This window comes from Engystomops pustulosus, chromosome 1 (genome assembly GCF_040894005.1).
Source record: "Engystomops pustulosus chromosome 1, aEngPut4.maternal, whole genome shotgun sequence".
Lineage (NCBI taxonomy): Eukaryota > Metazoa > Chordata > Amphibia > Anura > Leptodactylidae > Engystomops > Engystomops pustulosus.
The window spans coordinates 203,185,979-203,207,912 of record NC_092411.1 but is presented as its reverse complement, the minus strand read 5'-3'; the positions used below and the strand labels follow the sequence as shown (position 1 = coordinate 203,207,912).

At 41.6% G+C, this 21,934-nt stretch overlaps 2 protein-coding genes across 4 annotated transcripts in view; both read left to right on the top strand.

Moving 5' to 3' along the window:
- DNAJB14 (DnaJ heat shock protein family (Hsp40) member B14) overlaps window positions 1-7,479 on the top strand; it is a 30,880-nt gene extending 23,401 nt beyond the window's left edge. Inside the window, exons 7-8 of the mRNA XM_072118446.1 lie at window positions 3,980-4,146; window positions 4,444-7,479. Coding sequence (XP_071974547.1) covers window positions 3,980-4,146; window positions 4,444-4,568 — 292 coding nt within the window. The 3' untranslated portion in view covers window positions 4,569-7,479. The remainder of the gene's footprint in view (window positions 1-3,979; window positions 4,147-4,443) is intronic.
- Window positions 7,480-13,453: 5,974 nt separating this feature from the next.
- On the top strand, window positions 13,454-21,704 carry LAMTOR3 (late endosomal/lysosomal adaptor, MAPK and MTOR activator 3). 3 transcript variants are annotated; one of them, XM_072118424.1, is made up of 7 exons: window positions 13,454-13,601; window positions 15,603-15,630; window positions 16,037-16,071; window positions 18,031-18,089; window positions 18,674-18,807; window positions 19,736-19,799; window positions 21,291-21,704. In XM_072118424.1, the coding sequence occupies exons 2-7, from the start codon at window positions 15,622-15,624 to the stop codon at window positions 21,362-21,364; spliced, it is 375 nt and encodes a 124-aa protein (XP_071974525.1). In that variant the 5' UTR covers window positions 13,454-13,601; window positions 15,603-15,621; the 3' UTR covers window positions 21,365-21,704. The 3 variants fall into 3 exon arrangements, with proteins under 3 accessions (XP_071974525.1, XP_071974517.1, XP_071974535.1); XM_072118416.1 differs by lacking the exon at window positions 13,454-13,601 and adding an exon at window positions 13,614-13,681; XM_072118434.1 differs by lacking the exon at window positions 13,454-13,601 and adding an exon at window positions 13,690-13,803.
- Window positions 21,705-21,934: the final 230 nt, after the last annotated feature.

Here is a 21,934-nt window from a genome sequence, read left to right as displayed (position 1 = left end):
TATGCAGTTAGTGAGTGTGATAGGCCTGTGATAGAGATGGGTTTTGAGAGCATGTTTAAAAATTTGGAGGTTGGGTATCTCATAGTCCCGGAGAAGGTCATTCCAGAGAATTGGTGCAGCTCGGGAGAAGTCATGGAGCAGTGCATGAGAGGTTCAAATTAAGGTAGAGTTTATAATCCTTGTAAAAAAAAAAAAAAAAATTAAGGTAGAGATTCATTTAACATCAGTGGCAGATCTAAGAGCATTGGGTTGGACGCTAGACTGAGAAGAAAGAGGGAGGTGCAGCATTATGCAGATAAGGGTTAACACAACACGTGTGTCTTTAAGCAGTGGTCCCCAACCTTTTGTAACCAGGAACCTACTAAACATTTATAATATTTTGTATTATATTTTCCAGGGACCGTAGGTGAGAAAGAACAATTTCTGTGTCCCGCCCTTATGCCATACCTTAACCGAACACCTCTTATTGCACAAAGATTAATACCCTCTTTACTGCATAGTATAATGCCCCCCTTTATGGATCCCCAACTGCCCTTTTATGTTGCAAAAAAAAAGTTAGCTATGCTAAATACATGGCTATGTGCTAAAGCATATGCAGTCTCCCTGTCTCTTTACCCCAACGTTATGGATTACTTTTTTTTTTTTTTTTTTTTTCAACAGTAGTCACCAACCATTTTTCCGCGGATCGGTCTCCCTCCTACAGTCCCTGGGCATGAAATTTTGGACCACACCTAAGGGTTCATTCACATGCGGTATGCCTGCCGTGCCCCTCCTCCCTCCATAGAAAACAGTGGCTCACTGCCGCACACACGTTGAAAGATAGAGCAGGCTCTATCTTTTTGCGGTGTGCGGCCCGGATCGGTGCATCGTATCCCCTCCGTGCCGCTATTGCCGTCTATGGGGACGTACGTACGGCTGTATATATGTCCCCACAGACGGCCATGTGAACGCTGGTATCCACAGTAAAACAACTCCACTTAATGCCCCAATTTTTACCCCACACAGTATATTTTTCCATTGCACTGTGAAAAAAAGCATTCAGATGGCACACCCCTTGCCTAGATCTACATCAAATGTTAGACTGGTACAGTACACGGGGCCTTTTGTCTTATTTCATCATACTTGTTCCTGTGAGTTTATAAAATACAACTTTCTTTTTTTTTTTTTTTTTTTTTTTTAATTATAAAGAACTTAAAGGGGTTATCTGGGTTTAAAAAATTTCTTATGGCTGGGGTGGGCTAGTTAAACATAATAAACATGTACTTGCCTCGTCCCGCGCCATGGTCCCACGGAAGCCGCGCACAGGGAGCTTCCGGTCCGCGATGTGGCCGGCTCCTCCTATCCGTCCCTATCTCTCAGCGTTGTAAGCGCTGGGAGATGGTGCGCATGGGAGCTTAAGGCTGGCCGGGTTTAAAAAATTTCTTATGGCCGGGCTGGGGAGGGCTATTTAAACACAATAAATATGTACTTACCTCCTCCAGTGCTGCCGATGTCCCGCGCCACGGCCGGTCTTCTCTGTGCGCCGGTTTCATCACAAGTGCGCACAGAGAACAGCACTGGAGGAGGTAAGTACATATTTATTGTGTTTTTTAGGAGAGGTTTTTTATTTTTTTTTTTAAATCTGATATTATCGGATAACACAAACAAACAAATGGTCATGCATTACAGCTCTATTGACAAGGTATGTTACATGTAGGAAATTGCAGCTGTATTATACTGTATTACTAACAACCTTAATCAATTACAATAAAAACTGTACCAATACAATTTGACAGTATTGGATCTGTTTTACAAGGAATTGCAATGACAGGATGAGTCCCCACGGACCCCTATTTTACATAATAATTGTGGCAACCTGTAAGCTCTAGGCAACATGAGTAGATGTGACATTCTGTAAGGCTCACTTGGAGAAAGAGTTTGTACACCCTCCAGGCAGTCAGACCACTGTTCATCTGAAATAGGTCCAATATCTCTCTCCCATTTGGCCCGGCATTTCACTGGTATATTTTCAAATTTTTTGTTTATTGATACTGTTATAGAAGGAATTGAACCCTTTAGTAGAAGTAGACGGCAAAGCCCTATTCAGAGAGCCACAGGGCCCTACCGTAATTGGCGTCAATCTGTGCTGGGTGTCATAGGCATGTCTCAGTTGCAGATATTGAAAAAAACAGGAGCGGGGGAGCTCATAAGTGGCACTAAGGTCCTCAAATGTTTTGCATACCCCAACGGTGCATAGATCCTCTACAGTAAGAATCCCCCTTTCCTTCCAGGACGAGAAGCCTTCCAGCCGAAAAATCTTTGCCAATGCCGGGTTTCTCCATATAGGACTATAAGGAGTGAATTTGGCTGTACCCAAAATGTCATTCACTTTTAGCCATACCTTCCCCATAATTAACATCGTTGGTTTCCTACTAAGTGGTCCTCTTCCAAATTCAGCTTCCAGGGCATGTACAGTGGTTAGAAACCCCGTCCACCCTTTAATTAGACTGCCCGCAGCGTTAACCTCCTCTATCTTACCCCACCCTACAAAATGCTGAACCTGAGAGGCCAGGAAATATATCCAGGGATTATGAATCGCTAGGGCCCCCCTCCATTTTTCCTCTCTGGAGCGTTTCCAAACTGATACGTGCCTGTTGGCGTCTCCAAATCAGTTTGCAGAACATCCCTTGTATCCTATGAAAATAGGTCTGCGCTACCCATATTCGAGAGTTATGTAGGATATAAAAGAGCTGCGGCATCAGAACCCTTACTCTCCCACTCACTAGCCAAAATTGACACATGGAGCTTGATTAAGATGGTTCTAAGTTCTTTTATGTAATCCTTCGGTTGGCTGGTTACCACCACTCCCAGATATTTAATTTTGGATGCCACCTGTTTCGGACCTATGGTTTGGGGGTCACCCGGAATAGGATCCAGGGGCAGTAAAACTGACTTATCCCCAGTTGATGTGAAACCCTGAGTATTGTCCAAAATCCCCAAGGATGTTCATGACCCCAGTTAGGGAACTGTCTGTGTCACCCAAATAGACTAAGAGGTCATCAGCATAAAGAGAGACCCTCTCCACCCCTAAATCCCTGTGAGTCTGGGGTAGATCTAAGCAAAGCCGCCAGCGGCTCTATTGCAATTGCAAATAAGTAAGGAGAGGTTTTACTTCATAACTCTATGGAGGGATGATTAGGAGATGTACAAATAACAGTAGATGTTTACAATATTTCTAGCATAGTTCGGGGCTATTAATAAAGTAATCGTTTTCTTAAATTGTCCATTCAGAGGAGCCTGATTCAGATTTTTATCAGAAAAGCCAAATCGATGTAGGCTGTTCATCTTTTAAGTGAAATCTATCAGAATAAATTTATTTGCCTGAGATGAGGTCAATTTAGAGGCTTCAGGGGTAGTGTAACTCCAGAAGCCCCTATCTTTGGTTCTATAGTACATAGAAACATGCCTTTGGTGTCCTGCTAAAAGATGAGATGATTCTCTTTAAACATTTGCTTCTAGTACCCTCATAACCATAGATTCAAGCAGTTAAAGATATACTTGGAAATGCAGCAGCTGCTGATAAAGAAAAAGGCAAAGGCAATTGGATATTAACTGATGCGATCTAAAAGTTGATGTTCCGATCTTTAATAACATTCCATGCTACTGGTCTTGATACTACAGAACTAAAGATGGGGCTTTCTCTTCAGCCTCTAAAAATGATGCATCTCTGGTAAAAGGGCACATTTCTAGACAGGACATTTCATACCTTACCTGAGGCTGATGGTTTAATGGGGTAAAATCTGTTGACACTGTCCCATTAAATGCTATTATTTTTCAATAATATTGTAGTGAATAAAATTTGAGAGGTTTAACTAGCTCTTCATCTACTATTTATCTGTATATTGGATGACATAGGCTTTTCACCTGCCTGTTTACCTTGATCCACATTGGATAAGAAATGCCACCCTGTTCATATAAGTCTACCTCTCTCTGTTATTAGTGGACAAACTATAAAGCGTGTGACAGAAAATCTTCGCGTGTCGTATTATGTCAGCAAGGACTTTCAGTCTGAATACAGCGGATTGTTACTACAGAAGCTGGAGAAGAACATTGAAGAGGATTACGTTGCTAATGTCCGGAATAATTGCTGGCGAGAAAGACAGCAGAGTAAGCTACTCGGCCTCCTTATAGAAATTGTATCATTTATGAAAGGGTTTTCAATTAAAAAAAAAACAAAATAAACTCTGCTACAGTCAGTGGTTGGCTATAGCAATAATAATGTCAGACCAGTAAGTGCAGTAAGTTTCACTTTCTATGTTTACACAGCCAGATGGTCACTTCTAGATGAGCTTAAATAATAACTATTAATGAACATCCCCTTTAATTTTGATGTTTCATGTTTTGCAGTATTTAACATTTCTTTCCCACATGTTCTTAATGTGATATCTTTGTCCTGGTTTTCAGAAGCGGATTTAATGCACGCGGCAAAGGTTTACCGGGATAATAGACTGAAAGTGAAAGCAGAGTCGATATCGATGGATAATTGTAAAGAACTCGAAAGACTGACCTCGATCTATCGAGGTGGATGATGGATCACAGTAGTCTGCCTTGTATACATACTTCCTTTCCTGTAATATAAGAACTGTACATTTTCTCATGAAGAAGGAGCAAGATATGACCCATCCATCCAGTTAACGTGGATCATCTTTTAACTTCCTGACACAACTTGAAGGTCGAGGATTCAGTTTTTCCTTTGTTTTTATTTTTTTTTTTTAGTTCAACCTCATGTGTAACTAATTACAGAGTGTATAAATTATATAAAGCACCATGGAGATGACTTTTCCTGTGTCCATGGGCATTTTGTAAATATGGCAGTAAGTTTTCTTGTATATAAGAGCTAATGAAATTATATGTGAAATATGTTTGTTTTTTTTCACTTCCAGTAACTTTGAAGAGTCTCTGCACCAAAAAGTATTTAATTTTTCAATGTCATTAGTTATTTAACCCTTCCAGGACCATTTTAACTCGTTGATATTAAATATAACCAATATTTCAAGGTACATTTTCCACTTTGTTACTGTGATATGGGTATATTACCGTTTCCACTGCTGATATGTTCATGATTGTACGTGAATGGGGTGAGAAACTTGTCAGTACTGTTCATAAGCTATGAACTTTCTTCACTAGAAAGAACATGGACAGCAGAGAACCGGATAAAATACATTCCTTTTTTTGTTTTTACTGAAGAAGTTATTCACCTAAAGCTTATTTTCCTAAAATCTGATTAAGGTCAGTTTGCCACAAGTGAGCCTGGTCCGGGAAACTCGCTCCATGCGCTTGCAGGATTTACCGGACGGAACCTGTAATCACTGGAACCAACTCCAGTAATTACGTGTCCATTCCATGTTTTGTTAAGTCCAGTGATTAGAGGTTGGGTCTCTGAAGTCCTGCAAGTGCCAGACTAATACTGCAGAAGTGGCTGCTAAACGGTTAAAAGGAGGGAAAGCGGCTCGACTTGCAGTCAGTCCATACTATCTGTTAATGCAATCACCTCCTAAAAAAGAACTTCCCTATTTTATTAGAACTGTAGATTAGCTTTGACTTCTTTAAAACTGGTGGCAGAAGAAGAGCGGGTTAGTTGTGCCTAGGATGTTTGTTCTTTTAGGGCTTCTCAATGCACAATCCTGGCATCAGGGCATTAAAACCATTTAATATATGATGTGTAGCAGAATGCTTTCCCCTAAGTCAAGCAAGTCTGTTAGGGTATCACTGCTGTTTATTATACAAGAGAAACTATATCATGATTTAGAACATAGGCCTAGATCTACATTAACTTTAAATTAGAATGCCAGACATTACAACCTAATGGAAATCTATCATGGAAAAACCAGGAGCATAGATAATGGCAGCATGATTGTGGTAATTTTCTTGTATTTGTTATCCATGGCCTCCTACTGCAATGGACTTGTAATATTATGCTAATGAGCATGGGGAGCTCTTCTTGGTGTTTGCAGAGCTCCTCCGTGCTGCAGCTTTACAGGCTGTTACAGTAAGCAGAACGTGTCAGCCATAGATAACAAATATAAGAAGATTACCACAGTCACAGTGCCTGGATCTATGAGTAAGTGTCCCTGGTTCATTGGCAGCTTAAAGGAAATCTTCCATCAAAAAGCATAGTCATTGGTTACTCTGGTCTTCATTTTAGATTTCCACTTCACAGAATTTGAACAACACTTTTTGTGAATTATTCTGATGCTGGTCTAGCAAGATTTTTGCATTATAACAGTTTGGTTTTGCAAAAAAAAAAGCAATATGACCAATACACTACATATTATTCCAAGAGGTCCAAATAAAAGCAGTGAACTTGTATGTGCCTACCATTAAAGGAGTAGTTACCATTCTCTATTGACCCACAGTTCAGATCGGACAACTACCTCACTGTTACATTTGGTGGTTGCATTGTGGTATTTGCCTTGATTTGATTAGATACTAAATAATAATGCTTTCTCATTGACGGTTTCATCTTTTTCTGTTGAGAATATAAAATAATGAAGCTGTCCTGTACAGGGAAATGTGCAGGTTTGTGGGAATTTGAAGTTTTGGTGACAATAACAGTTTGGTGACCCAGTTGCTAATCTACAATTTTAGGTTTGAGCGGCACAGTGGGAGATCTTGTTACTCTTATGAAAGCGAATGGTAAATGTGATACGATTAGTAATGGTAGTCCTAAATTTGTAATTCACTTCTATTGATAAAAAAGTTGTATGTTATCTTGTTCTTAGAAAAGAGAGAATAAACTCCTTTGACAAAGTTGTTAAATTCCAACATGCCCTCTGCCACAACTACCCCATTGTACATTAGATGGTTGGCCATGTCTCATGGGTTTACCATCAGTGATTTTTTTATATTTAGGAATGCCCACAATTTTTTATTACATATGTGCCTGAGGGGCTCTGGGGGCTCTGTCTTTACATTTACTCACTCCTTCTTAGACCACCTTTTCCTGACCCTACACCAGGCTGAGAGGCATCAGGGTGGTGTGAAATAAGGGCTGGGCGAGGCGGCCAGATGCAAATGAAAATGTTAGGGGTCTATCAACAGCGATTCTGATAGTAGATTAACTTATAATGATGGCAATACAGTTAAATGAAATGGCAGAGCAGGAAGAAATTTGCCCCTTCTAAATTGCCTGGCTACCCTTAAACAAGTAGCCTGAGACTCTCGGCAATGCTTTTGGGTTTTGCAAGTAGGAAAGTTGCACCTTGTGTTTGAACTGGATTATATGGTGTGTTACCAACACTGAAATTGTACAACACCGTAACGATGGCTTTCTCTACGGTAGCCATTTCTAGGGCATTTATAATGCAGGAATATCCCAAAAATAACTTGGGTTATGTGTTTTTACGCTGTCTATGAATAAAGCCTTTATGGTAACTTCATGCTGTTGTGTAGTCTCCTTCAGACTGATGTCTTATAATAAATAAAGTCCTAGTATTCTTATGTGTGGACCCATGCTTTTTAATTTACATACTAGTATGTCATAACATGAGCATTCAGTGAAGCGAATAGCCTGAAAGCTACAGATAAATACCTGCCAGCTTTTACATTCAGAAGTATCTTCCCCCATGGTTGGACAATTTACCATTTAGTTCCTGTTTGGGGTTAACAATGGCTGTGCTAGACAGGCCTAGGAGAGAATCTCTGTATGGTGGAGCTACAAGGTATGGTCCGACCATGGGCAGTAATATATGATGCAGATTTCATTTACTGTTGGTGAAGAAGTAACCTGTAAGAAAAAATTCTGTGTCCATTAAAACCATATGATAAAGGCTCCCGTCTGGCAAATCTATGCCAGTACTGATCTGGTGTAGTTTTACATAAAAACCAGAGAACGAAACTTGTTGACGTGACTGGTTTTAAAGGGGCTGCACTCACCTCCTCAGTCTCACCTCCTCCTTGGTCCTGTGTCGCCCTCTCACTGGTCCATGCCACGCCCACCGGTCCCTATTCCCAGTGCTGTATCCTGCGCTAATATATGGGGATAGTTCGGAATGCTTGCCGAAATCCGACCTATCCCCTGTTTACCGGGTGTTAACCCTTTGATCGGCGCTCCTCGTGACGTAATGGTTGCCATGACAGCCTTGGGTCACACAAAGATCCAAGGCTTTAATGTTTTAGGCTATCTATTATAATAGATGGTGTGCAAAATCCCCATATACTGCCATACTGCAGTATGGCAGTATATGATAGGATCAATCAGACAACCTAGGGTTAAAGTACCCTAGGGAGTCTGAAAAATGGAAAAATAAAAAGTAAAAAAATGTAAAATTATATATATTAAAAAAACATAAAAATGTAAATCCCCCCCCCTTTATTTATATAAATATAAATAAACAGTAAAAATCATAAACACATTAAATATCGCCGCGTCCAAACATGCCTGATCTATCAAAATAATAACTGTTTTTCACTGCATTTAACCCCGTAATGGGAAATAGCGCCCAAAGTCAAGAATGGTGTTTTTTTTTTGCCATTTTGAAAAATATTAAAAATTCAATAAAAAGTTATCAAAAGGCTGTACAGTCCTGAAAATAGAAGCATTGAAAATGTCATCAAAAGTCACAAAAAATGACCCCACCCACAGCTCTGTGCACCAAAATATGAAAAAGTTAGCGCCATAAGGAGGCAAAATTAAGATTTGGGTTTTTTTTGTACAGGAGGCTTTCATTTTTGTAAATGTATGAAAACATTATAAAACCTATACAAATTTGGTATCCCTGTGATCGTACCGACCCAATAAATGAAGTAGTAGATTTAAAGGCGCACAGTGAAAGCCTTTAAATCCAAGCCCACAAGAAATGGAGCAAATGTGTTTTTTTTTTTTATCATTTTCACTGCATTCAGAATTTTTTTCCCAGTACATGGCATGGAATATTAAATACCACCACTATGAAGTGCAATTTGTTATGCAGAAAACGAGCTCATACACAGCTCTTTACATGGAAAAATAAAAAAAAGTTATAGATTTTTGAAGGGGGGAGTGAAAAATAAAGCCGCAAAAACAAAAAAGGGCCTGGTCCTTAAGGGATTAAACGTTCATTTTTTTTTTGGGGATTCATCACAGACACAAAACAGAAGAAAAACCTAGACACAAGCAAATGCTAAACCACAGGTGGAATACTAAATGGCTATGCTTACTGCACTATGTGCTACCAACAGAGATGGAAAGAGCACCTACCAGGACATCACAATAATAGTAAGGGCGCGTTCACACGATGCTTGCGTCACTTTTTTTTATGCATTTTCAACACATTTCAAAGGCTTCAGCTTTGATCACATGCAAAGGTTACATTACATTACATTCCGTTCCGTTCCCACTGCATTTGCTCAAACGCAATGAAGCCTCGCCATGTGATCAAGGCTGTAGCCTTTGGAATGCATCAAAAAACGTGACGCAACGTATCATGTGAAAGCGCCCTAAAAGTTATACTTTATTAATAATGAAATAATAAAACTTGTATAAAGTCATGATACAGTGAAAAAGGGTGAATTAATCCCAGCACAATCAGAACTACAGATGACATCCCATAACGTATAAATTGTCACAACGCAGATAAGGGACCCAACGTATTACAAGTGTTTGCATGCAGGGCAAAGTGCTCACGCTACCATTGTGCTGGTAAGGGACATATCACTTGTATCTATTGCAGACTGTATAATTTGACCCTTAGTGTCCCCCATGTCCCTGTCACATTGTGCGACCCCTTGATATTGTGTCCTTCCAGCAGCTCTCCTTACATTGTGCCCCCCCAAAGCTGTTCCTCTTCATACAGTGCCCCCTACCCGATTCTCCTCTTCATACTGTGCCCCCAGCACAGTGAACTGTTGCCCATTCTAGCAGATACCCTTCAATCTGTGTCCCCCAGTTGCTCCCCTTCATACTGCACCCCCTCCAGCGGCTCCCTTTTAGGATAAATGCACACAAACCTTGACCTGCCTTCCGTAGGCTGGGCAGTGTTAAGGAGGTCGCACTGGTTTCGGATGCCATCTTGACTACTGTCCGCCATCGTAGATACAGCGGCCATGTTCCCTGGCCATTGTCAAGTTAATGTCATGATTCAAACTTCATTTTATGTAACCTGTTTGCTCGCCTGTCAGCTAATACCCTTTGACATTTAACCCCTCACGGGCTGAGTCCTCTTCATACAAAGGTGGGGGTTTTTGCATTTTGCAGAAAACCCCCACCGCTAATAACCGAGGTCGGTGCTTGCACCGATCGCGGCTATTAACCATGTGATTGCCGCCGGCTTTAATGCGATCGCCGCGCCCCCGAACGTCATCGGGGGGCTGCGATTGGTTGCCATGGTAGCCTCGGGTCTTCTTTTGACCCGAGGCTTAATGGCTTCTGCAGATTCGTTATAATAAGCCAGTGGCTCATTGTAATGAATGTGCTGCAAAAATGCCATATATTGCAATACAGAAGTATTGCAGTATATGGTAAGAGCGATCTGACCATCTAGGGTTAATGTACCCTAGAGGGTCTAAAAAATAGTGAAAAAAAAAGTTTAAAAAATAAAAACAAATTAATAAAATATGAAAAATTCAAATCACCCCCCTTTCCCTAGAACGGATATAAAACATAATAAACAGTAAAAATCACAAACATATTAGGTATCGCCGCGTCCCAAAATGCCTGATCTATCAAAATATAAAAACGGTTACGGGCGTGGCGGTGACCTCCGAGGCGGGAAATGGAGCCCAAATGTCCGAATTGCGACTTTTACACCTTTTTACATAACATAAAAAATGAAATAAAAAATGATCAAAATGTCGCACAGACCTCAAAATGGTAGCAATGAAAACGTCGCCTCATTTCGCAAAAAAATGACACCTCACACAGCTCCGTGCGCCAAAGTATGAAAAAGTTATTAGCGTCAGAAGATGGCAAAAATTTTTTTTTCTTTTTTGTACACATTCGTTTAATTTTTGAAAATGTATTAAAACACAATAAAAACTATATAAATTTGGTATCACCGCGATCGCACCGAACCAAAGAATAAAGTAAAGGTGTTATTTGGAGCGAAGAGTGAAATTCGTAAAAACTGAGCCCACAAGAACGTGACACACTGGGTTTTTTTTTTCAATTTTTCCACATTTGGAATTTTTTTTCAGCTTCGCAGTACATTGCATGTTAAAATAAATAACATTACGGGAAAATTTGTTACGCACAAAATAAGCTCTCACACAGGTCTGTACACGTAAAAATGAAAAAGTTATGGATTTTTGAAGTTGGAGAGCGAGAAATGAGCCGAAAAACCCTGCGTCCTTAAGGGGTTAATGAGAAGCCACTCTGTCCTTGATTATATTATGATTCTGGAGTCCACTTATCTTCTTCTTAGTATAAACAATATCTGTGTACAAGTTCTCTGAGAACTGAGCACAAGTAATTAACTTTTTTCCCAGAATGTGCTGATGTCCAATCGAATCTAAGTGCCTTATCTCCTTTCATACAACACCCCAAATGCTGATTTCTCTGTATTAAAATACAGCTGGGGTTTTTTTGAGTTGAATTTGAGTGCATCGGAAGACCGAACTGTGTCTTTCATTTACTCTGTCATCTCGCTGCCGGCAGCTATCTCATCCTCCCTCAAAGGGTTAATTAGGACTCACCTTACAAAAGTCAAGAGGGCTGTTGGGGCCCTGCATAAAAATCCCTATCAGCAGAAACATGCCAGCATGCTGGAGAGGAGTAGGGATGAGCGCCACTCATATAACACATGTCCTATATTTCGCCATGCACGATCATGGTGTGGTGAGACATCGGGGCAGATTTATCAAGCTGTCTGAAAGTCAGAATATTTCCAGTTGCCCATGGCAACCAATCACAGCTCAGCTTTCATTTCACCAGTGCTCATGAATATTTTAAAGGGGAGCTGTGATTGGTTGCCATGGGCAACTGGAAATATTCAGACTGCTTGATAAATCTGCCCCATCGTGTTCTCACTGCAACGTGACCGGACGCCATATCGGTCCCTCTTACATTAGTCTAAATGAGCCCTTATACTGTAGGCTTACCCCACCCCCCAGCAACAGCTTCCCTTGTCAACAGCTGCCCATCTCTCCTACTTGTGACTGCTTAGGAAAGAAAAAAAATCACTACATACTTACCTCTCCCCTGCTGAAGCCGGAAGGCAGGATGACGTCATTGTGCCTGCCACCTCGGCCACACACAGCACCTCGGAGGTCCCAAGACATAGCGGGACAGAGCCTGATATGAAGGCTGTCCCGCTGAATCCGGGATGGTTGAGAGCTATGCCGGGTTGCCTCCAATGCCAGAATATTGCACTTTTTTACGCAGTTTTCTGTTGTAAACTTAACTGACTAGGAGCAAATGCAGACCTAGACACTTTGATAAATCTGCTGCAGTATAAGATCAGTTTCACACTGAAGGGTCCCTGTTACAGGGCAGTTTCCCAAGTGCCGTTTTCGTCACGTTTTTTAAACGCATCCAAAACACAAGTGGGAGGGGGTTTGGCCAAAACGCATATGAGTTTGCAATGAAATATGTGTTTTGGCTAAACCCCCTCCCACTTGCGTTTTGGATGTGTTTAAAGGGCACCTACCACCCAGATTCTACCTACCTTTTTTGGGCTAATCCTCACGTCCCGGGCGTCTTTTACAAAACTTTATTACATCTATATGCAATTTTTTTTATGCGGCTACTGGGGCGTGGAGTAGCTGGACATGAGGCTACTAGTCGCGGCTACTCCGTGCCCCAGTAGCCGCGTTACTCCGCCTACCAGATAATCTACCAGGAGTTGCGCGCCCTCGTCCGGGTCCCCTGCGTTCTGTGCATGCGCAGAACGCAGGCCTTCGGCTGCGCGGCCGCGGAACTACTGCGCATGCGCAGTAGCCGGGGGGCTCGGACGAGCAGCGTGCTGAAGATTTCCTGGTAGGCGGAGTAACGCGGCTACTGGGGCGTGGAGTAGCCACGACTAGTAGCCTAATGTCCGGCTACTCCACGCCCCAGTAGCCGCATAAAAAAATCTGCATATAGATGTAATAAAGTTTTGTAAAAGACACCCAGGATGTGAGGATTAGCCCAAAAAAGGGCTATCCTTACGTCCCATCCATCCACCTACCACCCCTTCTACCTTTATAGGTAGAATCGGGGTGGTATGTTCCCTTTAAAAACGTGACAAAAACAGCACGTGGGAAACAGTCCTCAGAGACCAACCACAGTGTAACGAGTAACCTACCTCAGGTTGAGGAGTCCTTGCACCGTAGGGATGTATGATGCAAGGAGTCCCTACAGCACCATTGTATCATCATGTTTACAGTGCTGCTGTTAAGCAGGGAAAAAGGGAATCTGATACAAGATAAAAGTGTATGTAGATTAAATGGCTTCCAGCACAGAGGACGCGTGCAGCACACTGCTGTGGCCAGGAGGAGGCAGTGTTATACACCACAGCGGTGCACAACCTAGCTCCGCCCATAAGCTCCTCCGAACACTGCCCTCAACAGACATGGCCGCTCAGCGGAAGCGGAAGACGAATGGCCCATAGCGAGTAACGTGACTTCCTGTCAGCTGATAGCAGTGGAAGCAGCCTAGGAAGCTGGAGGTAAGTAAGTGAGTGGGGAGCTCGGTGCAGATCTCCGGCTGTGTATGTGTGCAGTACACGATGCTCCCGTGTGATATGCAGTGAGTGTGTTGTTTCTGCAGGAGGTGGTGTGCGGTGTCTCAGGAGGCAGGAGCTGTGCCTGCAGGAGCCTCCACTATCTATGGGCTGAGGACTGTCCGCTCCCTCCCCTCACTGCAGAGGGGTGAGGACCTGGCCCTCCCATACCTCTGGGCTCCTAGTGATGGGACATAGGTCTCCGTGAAGTCTGGCAGTTCCTTCATCCAGCAGCCACATGGATGCTCAGCCGAGTGTGCATGTGTTTTATAATAAGAATTATTTTATTTATACAGCGCTCACAGATTACGAGATGATACCACAGAGCTGCCTAAATAGTGTTTAGGAAGTATCAGCCAAATGCACTCCCACCTTCAAAGATCTGTAACTTTTTTTTATCTTTCCATGTGAAGAGCTGTGTGAGGGCTTGTTTTTTGTGTAACATATTGCACTTCATACCTGTTTGTCCGAATGAAGGAGATTTGCTTTTTGGAGCGGCTTCCCTGAACAATACGATAGACACCTTTAGTAAATTGTGGGATTCTTGCTGCATGAATGCCTAAGGGTTTTCCAGGATATGGTTATATAGTCTTGTGCCTCTATTCCTACAGCTCTGAGAGTCCTATATAGTCCCCCTTGTCTCCCATTGGGCTACTGTGTCATGTCATCCTGTCTTTGTGTTTTCAAGGTTTTACATTCATCTATCACCTCCAAATATTTTTCTATGGGCTCTTTGTGAGTCAAAAATCTTCCCTTTTGGTTTTTTCTTTTCCTTTCACAATGGGTGTACTTACACTACTGTTGTTGCACTCTATGAGACATGTACTAGTTTACCATATTCTGCCACATTAGGCCAGTCTACTGCTAGCCTAGAGCCTCCAATTCGGTTTTGCAAGGAGGTTTTGCCACTTTATAGGATGTGGCGTCTGTTGTTCTCTATAATCTTTTTGTTAAAAAAAAATGTTACATGTTAAATACAGTTATAAAAGAAAATTGCACTTTATAACGACAGTATTTAATATTCCATGCCCTGTACTGGGAAAAAAAATTCCAAATGCAGTGAAATTGGTGGAAAAACACTTTTGCACCACTTTCTTGTGGGCTTGGTTTTTACATATTCCATTGAGTTCCCCAAATGACATGTCTCCTTCATTTGTTGGGTCAGTATGATCATGGGGATACTAAATTTATATGGGGTTTATTATATTTTATACATTTCGAAAAATTTAAACATTCTGTAAAAAAAAAAAAAAAAAAAAAAAAAAGAGTGCCATATTCTGACACTTTTTCATACTTCAGTATACAGAGCTGTGGGTCTTGTTTTTTTTTTTTTGATGGATGAGAGAACTTTTGCATTGTTACCAAGTTGAGGACTGAACAACCTTTTGGTCGCTTTTTATTACATTTTTTATGTGCCCCCTCCCGATGAACTTACAGGGGGCAACGATAAAATCCAATATGGCAGTGCGCATGCGCAGCTGGAATTTAAATGCCTCTTGCAGCTTTGCCGGATGCTCATGGATAACACCCGTGGTCGGTGCCAACACTGCCTGTGGGTGTTACCGGTGGGTGTTTGCTGCAAAATGCAGAAAACACCCACCTGGTACCAAGAATGCTCAGCCTGTAAGCCCTCACCATCCAACCACTCCCAAAGTGCTCTGTACTATTACAATGCCTGTTGGGAAGTGGTGAAACCCAGGTTTAAGCATGGCGTGCAAAGTATTAGACTACTGCGATCTGCTATTGATTATGGATCCTATATATAACCTTGTTATGTAGACGGTTCTGCCTCCTTCCCCACTATACACATACATGCTCAGCTGTAGCAAGTATGAGTTACCTGGTTTGCAGTGCATATATATTATGCATATATGCTAGCACTAGAAATTTTATGTGGCTCTGGGTGTAGTGTATAACTTACTGACAACGTGTTTTCTGATTTTATAGAAGACTGCCGAGAAGAAGCATGGCAGAAGTAAGTATCCAGTCTGCGCAACACATTACACATTCATTTTTGCTAGATATTTGTGTTCCCTGTGCTTCGTGCAGTAAGATATATAGCGGGTATATATCAGCTGTGTACATCACACTCAATGAATTTATATTGGCTGTATGGAAACAGTATGGCACGCCAAGGTCCTACATGTCTTTCCAGGATACCCCTTTATGCAACCATTTACAAAGAAGTTCCATATAAATGCCATTTGTCCTGTCTACAAGTGGCTTTGGAACTTGTCTATCTTAAGGGGGTTTGAGCCTTGTACATCTCAAATCTCAGGGGCTTCACTTTTGCATTGACAAATGAGGATGCAGATTTAACTTTGTGAATCTTTAAATCTTTCAGTTTTGTGTGATAATCTTTCTAATTTTTCTTTTTCTAGGACTTGAGACGGTTCCTGTACAAAAAACTTCCAAGGTACTTTGCTTCCTCCTTTGCTGGTTGGCCACATATGAGAAAGGTTACCAGATAAGTACAGTACTGTAATAGGGTCACTCATAATGTCCTTATCTGGTAAACTTTCCCCTTCTGCCTAGAGGAGCACGTGTCACATGACCTGCCATCATCTGCTTTCAAGACTTCCTTTAGCGCTCTGTGTCCTGCAGTTTACCAGTGCGTCATGGGGTTTTGTGCTCATTACTGACTGCAGATCCTCCGTGAACGCAGCTCCAAAATCACTTGTTGTAGGGTTACGTGTATACCCTTGTCACGCTCCATCAACCAGTGACCTAGAAGTAGTGTTCAGAGGGGCGTGCTATCAGAAATAAGTGCACTGTCCCTTGATCTGTCATTAAGCTGAAGGTTTCTGGCAGTCACATGACTCGCAATTCCACTTGGCCATTTACTATGGTAATAACAATATGGGTGACCCTACTGGGGAATCGTACTTGGTCTGTTTAAACAGTATGTTATTTGTAGTAACTAATTTTTCCTCTGTCCTGTGTCTTCTGTCTCTTCCTCAAGCAGTGAGCTATTAATGCAACATGTAGAGGGCTTAAAGGGAACCTGTCACCTGGGACCTCATTTTCTCTACAGACAGGTTGCAGAAGCCTATTACAGCTGCATTGCAAATATGTCTTTCTGCCTTTTTAGAGGATTTGCATTACACTATAATTGCGTGTTATAACTCGCCTTGCACCCTGGCAGAATCCTGTCCCGATTCCCAGCTTTGTTTTAGTTTGGATGCATTTAAAAAAAAAAACATGTGCCTTGTCTGTGCTGCTCACTCGCTCCTCAGCACCTACTTTTGTGCTTCTGTACAGCTACTCACACCAGGACAGAGCTCACAAGCTGGTGAGCTGACATCAGTGGGGTAGTGAGGAGTGGTACAGGAGCACAAAGGTGGGGGCTGAGGGCAGAGGAGTGATTGAGCAGCACAGACAAGTCATGTTTTTTTTTTTTTTTCTTCTTTCAATGCATCCAAACCAAAACAAACCTGGGACTCTGAACAGGATTCTGTGAGGCCGCAAGGTAAGCTAATAGACACAATTATAACATAAATCAAAAGCCCAGAAAAGGCAGAAAGACATCTGCAATGCAGCTGTAATGGGCTTCTACAACCTCTCTTTAAATAAAAATGAGGTCCTTGGTGCCGGGTCCCTTTAATGAGAATCTCTACACATAAAGTGTTTAGCACACAGCCATGTGCACATAGCCTAAAGCAGTGATGGCGAACCTTTTTAGAGATCGAGTGCCCAAACTACGACCATTTTAAATGCAAAGTGCCGACATGGCAATTTAAACAGTAACTGTTGCTACCTGTTTTGTCACGGCTTGTAATTGCATCTGTGTTTTGGGGACATCCATATAGTTTAAAGAGAGAGTAGACATTCAGATTATCGTTGTATCTTCCTTCGAGGGGCCCCTGAACAGGAAGAATTGAGGGGCCCAAAGCAAGAGCTCCAATAATAATGCAGCCTTGTCTACTCCTACTTGCTCCTCCTGTAGTCCCAGACAAATTCGGATGTGTAACTTTAATATGGCACTGATCACAGCACATCCTGGGTGGCCAGGGACTGCAGGAGGAGGTTTCCAGAGTCCAGTCTGAAAACTCAGTGCCGGGGTGATGGCCTGGGTGCCCACGGAGAGTGCTCAGAGTGCCACATCTGGCACCCATGCCATAGATTCGCCACCACTGGCATAAAGTGTATGTTCAGCATACATGTCAGCTTTCAGGTTTTGTTAGGCTGGTTTAGCGGTATAAACTTGCCTAAGTGCAGCACTTTAACATAGTCACAGGGTATGAAAATAGATGACCATGCCTTGGCTCATTATATAAATTTGTTTTAGTAAAGTGAATATGTTTGACAGACATGCAAATATGTATTCAGTACTAGGTCATGTCAGATGATCAGTTTTTCCATCATTGTTTAACAGTGTTGAAGGACTTCATGCCATCGTAGTGTCAGACAGAGATGGTGTGCCTGTTATTAAAGGTAAGAGAATATATGCAAATAAAGTGCCATAAAGTTGGTTCTTTCCTTGTGACTTCCCTTAGACCAGTGATGGTGAACCTTTTATAGGCCAAAGCTCAAACTACAACAAGAACCCACTTATTTATCTAAAAGAGCCAACACGGCAATTTAGCAGTAATTTATTTTTGTTTTGTCGGAGCTTTTAATCGTATTAGTGTCCAGAGCACACCAAGGTGGAAAAAAGTGGAGAAATTTGGTGTATCATTGTAGCTTTTTGAACATTTATACTTGCAGGGCCCGGAGAAAAAGCTCTAATGGTAATCCAGGTCTGTCCACACCTTGCTGCTCCTCTGGTAGTTCCAGGTAGCTCAGGATGTGTCACTTTAAAATGGCACTGAACATGACGCATCCTGGTCTTCCTCGGACCGCAGGAGGAGGTCTCCAGTCCTGTCCGGTGAACTGTGTACCAGCCTGGCTGCCCACAGAGAAGTACCCGTGCCATAGACCCTTCCATTCTTGAAGGTCTAAGTGTCAAGTAGAGCTAAGTTATATGTTGTAAATGTTCACAGTAAAAACTATTATTATTGTTGTCTTGGTTCAATCAGTTGCAAACGAGAATTCCCCGGAATATGCTCTGAGGCCAAGTTTCCTGTCCACGTTCGCACTGGCCACTGACCAGGGAAGCAAGCTGGGACTCTCTAAAAACAAAAGCATCATATGTTACTACAACACTTATCAGGTGGGTAATGTTATAGTCACAGCATGACTACATGTATGTAGTCCAGTGCTATGCATTTCCTTACAGCACCCATTGACAGCACCCCCAGTATATCTTATTTTGTTTCAACATGTTTACATACTATACATGTAATCACTGTGTTGTCTTCAGATGTATAGAATCATTGTAAAAATGTTATACCACAGTCATGTAAGGTGATGCTCATTATTAGTGATTGTATCTTTACTATATTGTTGTTGAATTACTGGGCACCACTAGGATGCTGTGTAGATGTTGTGAATCGGATGGACACCATCTTTCAGGGGTTAGATGCTGAAAATTTGTTGGGGGGCTCACAATTGCAGCATAGTGGATGTGCAGATGTGTTTACAGGCATGGTGTGATGAGACAAAGGTCTTGCTACAAAAGAGTTCAACATCCCCACTGCCATATAAACAGGCTATATGTAATATGTGAATGACATTCTGCAGCCAAATGCGTTGTCACAGCTTCCAGTTCCTGCAGTTGTGTATGGCCAAAACTACTGGTGGTTCGCACTACCTTCAAGGCATCCACACAGTGTAGAAAAGTCTCCCTACTGTTCAGTTTTACCCAGTTACATTTCATTCTGATATTGTAATCATTGCAGATTTTAACATTTGCACTTTCCATCTTCCAATGTAAAGTCGCCCCATTGGTCCCTAGCATTTGACATGCTTTTCTCTTCTCTTAGAAGCAACAAATGATTAAGATTTATTTAAAACTTATGTTTACCATGAAAATGAGGTTTTTCAGTATTAATCTATGATCTTGGAAATGATAAAGCATTAAAAGTTTTCAGAACATTTCAATGTTCAACAATGCATTATTTACAGTAAATGATAAAACTCTAACATTTAAAGCTTATAAGCATCTCTTCATTTCTTTGTTTTTTTGTTCATTATTTCAGGTTGTCCAGTTTAACAGATTGCCTTTGGTAGTGAGCTTTGTAGCTAGCAGCAATGCCAATACAGGTGAGCACTGGATCTACACTTCTGTGACAACTTGGGCATAATTGAAAAAAATTAACTTTTGGTTTAAAAGAAAAAAATATATACATATATATATCTCCCACTGCTTATTTCCTTATACCCCTCCATCCTTCTGGTTGCCTCTCTTTGCCCTCGTATCTTTTTATGCCTGCTACCATAAGTCCCAATGATTCCTGTACATGCCAAACAGACACATCTAAAGGCAAAATCTCCTGTGTTTTTTTCTCCTCTTTTTAAGACGTCAAGCAGCTTGCAGCCCCTGTCATTGTGTGTGGTAGAAGGACATGTGACATCATTGACCTTTTATTGAAAAACCCCAGTTGCAGTTATTCAGTAAAGGTCACTGATGGTTTGGTTACATGACCTTCCAACTGAGATCACGATCAGAGCCGGGTGCACACTGCACCAGTGAAGAAGTTGTTGTTAACCCAATCTGTCATGTACACCCTTTTCTCTCTGCATCTATGTCCTAGTACCAAGACAGACAAAACAGTAGTTATTTTGCACATCATATTGTGTCTACAACTCCTCCCTTGACTATGAGTTGAAAGACTCTCATTTCCATTATGAGGTCCAGTAATAAGGTCCATTGTCCGAAATTGACAAAGCCAACAAAAGTGTGCGTAAGCTATGTTCACATCATGTTATGTGCCAATGTTCAGCAAGTAAGCCAGGAATTTTCCATTTGTACATGCTGAACATTTACTTTGACATATACTGTCAGGCAGAAGCTCCTTCTGGTCTTTGTCTGCTTAGTATACATCCCATCCCACAGGAAATGCAGCATGAAAAACTTAGTAGACTACGCTATTTCTGAAACCTATGTTTAGTGGAGGCCAGTGGAGGATATAGGGCATGGAAACCAATGTATGGTATCTACACATTCAGCGGAGGCTGGAAATAATGTGGTTGCTTCCCCACTGTCAAAATATGGAGACTTCCTTAATATCGGCAATTAATTATTTGCTCATACAGCACTGAAAGTGGGAGGCCAACACCTGGTAGAATTTAAATGCTGTAAAACGTGTAAATTACATTTTTATTCATCCCCCAACATTGGGGGAATTTCATTAAGACTTCCGCCGGCGGTCGGGCACATGTATTTACCTGTACAGGTTCATGCTTCTTTGTTAATAACTGGCGGAGTTTTCTACTATGGTCTCCCCCTTTTTTCCGGTGGAGAGTATAATTAACATTGCAGGCCAGGAGTTCATGCTATGCCCATAGTGGGTCACAGAATACCTGAAATTGACGGGAAAATCAAGTGGTTCTGCGCCAGAATACTGCCAGAGAAGCCACAATAAGTCTCCCCCATTGTTTCAGAGCAGATGTTTATGGAATGATAACATTCTATCAGGGAGTATTTTTAATTTTTTTATCAGTGGTTTGTAGTCTGTTAATGCACTGAATATACAGGAGAAAGTGAGTGTATGAACATAAATTCCTGCATTAATTCTATTTTTCTTCTTGTAGGCCTTATCCTTAGTTTAGAAAAGGAGCTTGGTCCCTTATTTGAGGAGCTGCGACAAGTGGTGGAGAATTCTTGATCTCTGTGTTCCCCAAAATGAATCCTGGACTTTTGTTGTGACAAATACTTGCTATTTCCAAAGCAATTGGATGCTTAGCACCTGATGATGTTTCCTCTAGTGCACTGAGTAATGTTTCTGCTTAGAAAATGAAAGCCCTACAGAGTTCTTGGGTTTCTTGACCTTAACTTTGACTTTCACCCAAATGTAGGAGCTGCCAACATCAAGGCAATATATCTAGTTGTGGTTACATTTCATCATCAACCAACTAATACCTTGAATAACAAAAACTGCATATTGACACCAGTTTAAGGCGGTACTTTTGCTAATACTGCATTAAAATAAACCTGCTGTTGTTGAACCATGTTTCTATCTAAGTATCTTGTACAGTTCTTCACGGCAGATACAGTATTGTCTGCTTTCAGTTCTATCCACTGTGTAGGTGGGGCTGCCATTAGCTTATCGATGGGAGTGTCTGTACTCAACCACACCAATCTCATATTATTGTCCAATCCCATAGATAGGCCATTTTGTTTTCTGGGAACCCCTTTAATTTTTAGTATAAGTTATTTGCCCACACTTATCAATAAC

Bases quoted from the DNA above. Each gene is read 5' to 3' on its own strand.
- LAMTOR3 (XM_072118416.1), top strand. From the start codon at position 13,662: ATGCTCCCGTGTGATATGCA. The intron at 16,072-18,030 runs GTACTTTGCTTC...ATTGTTTAACAG, and splicing joins CTGTACAAAAAACTTCCAAG to TGTTGAAGGACTTCATGCCA. The intron at 18,090-18,673 runs GTAAGAGAATAT...TGGTTCAATCAG, and splicing joins TGGTGTGCCTGTTATTAAAG to TTGCAAACGAGAATTCCCCG.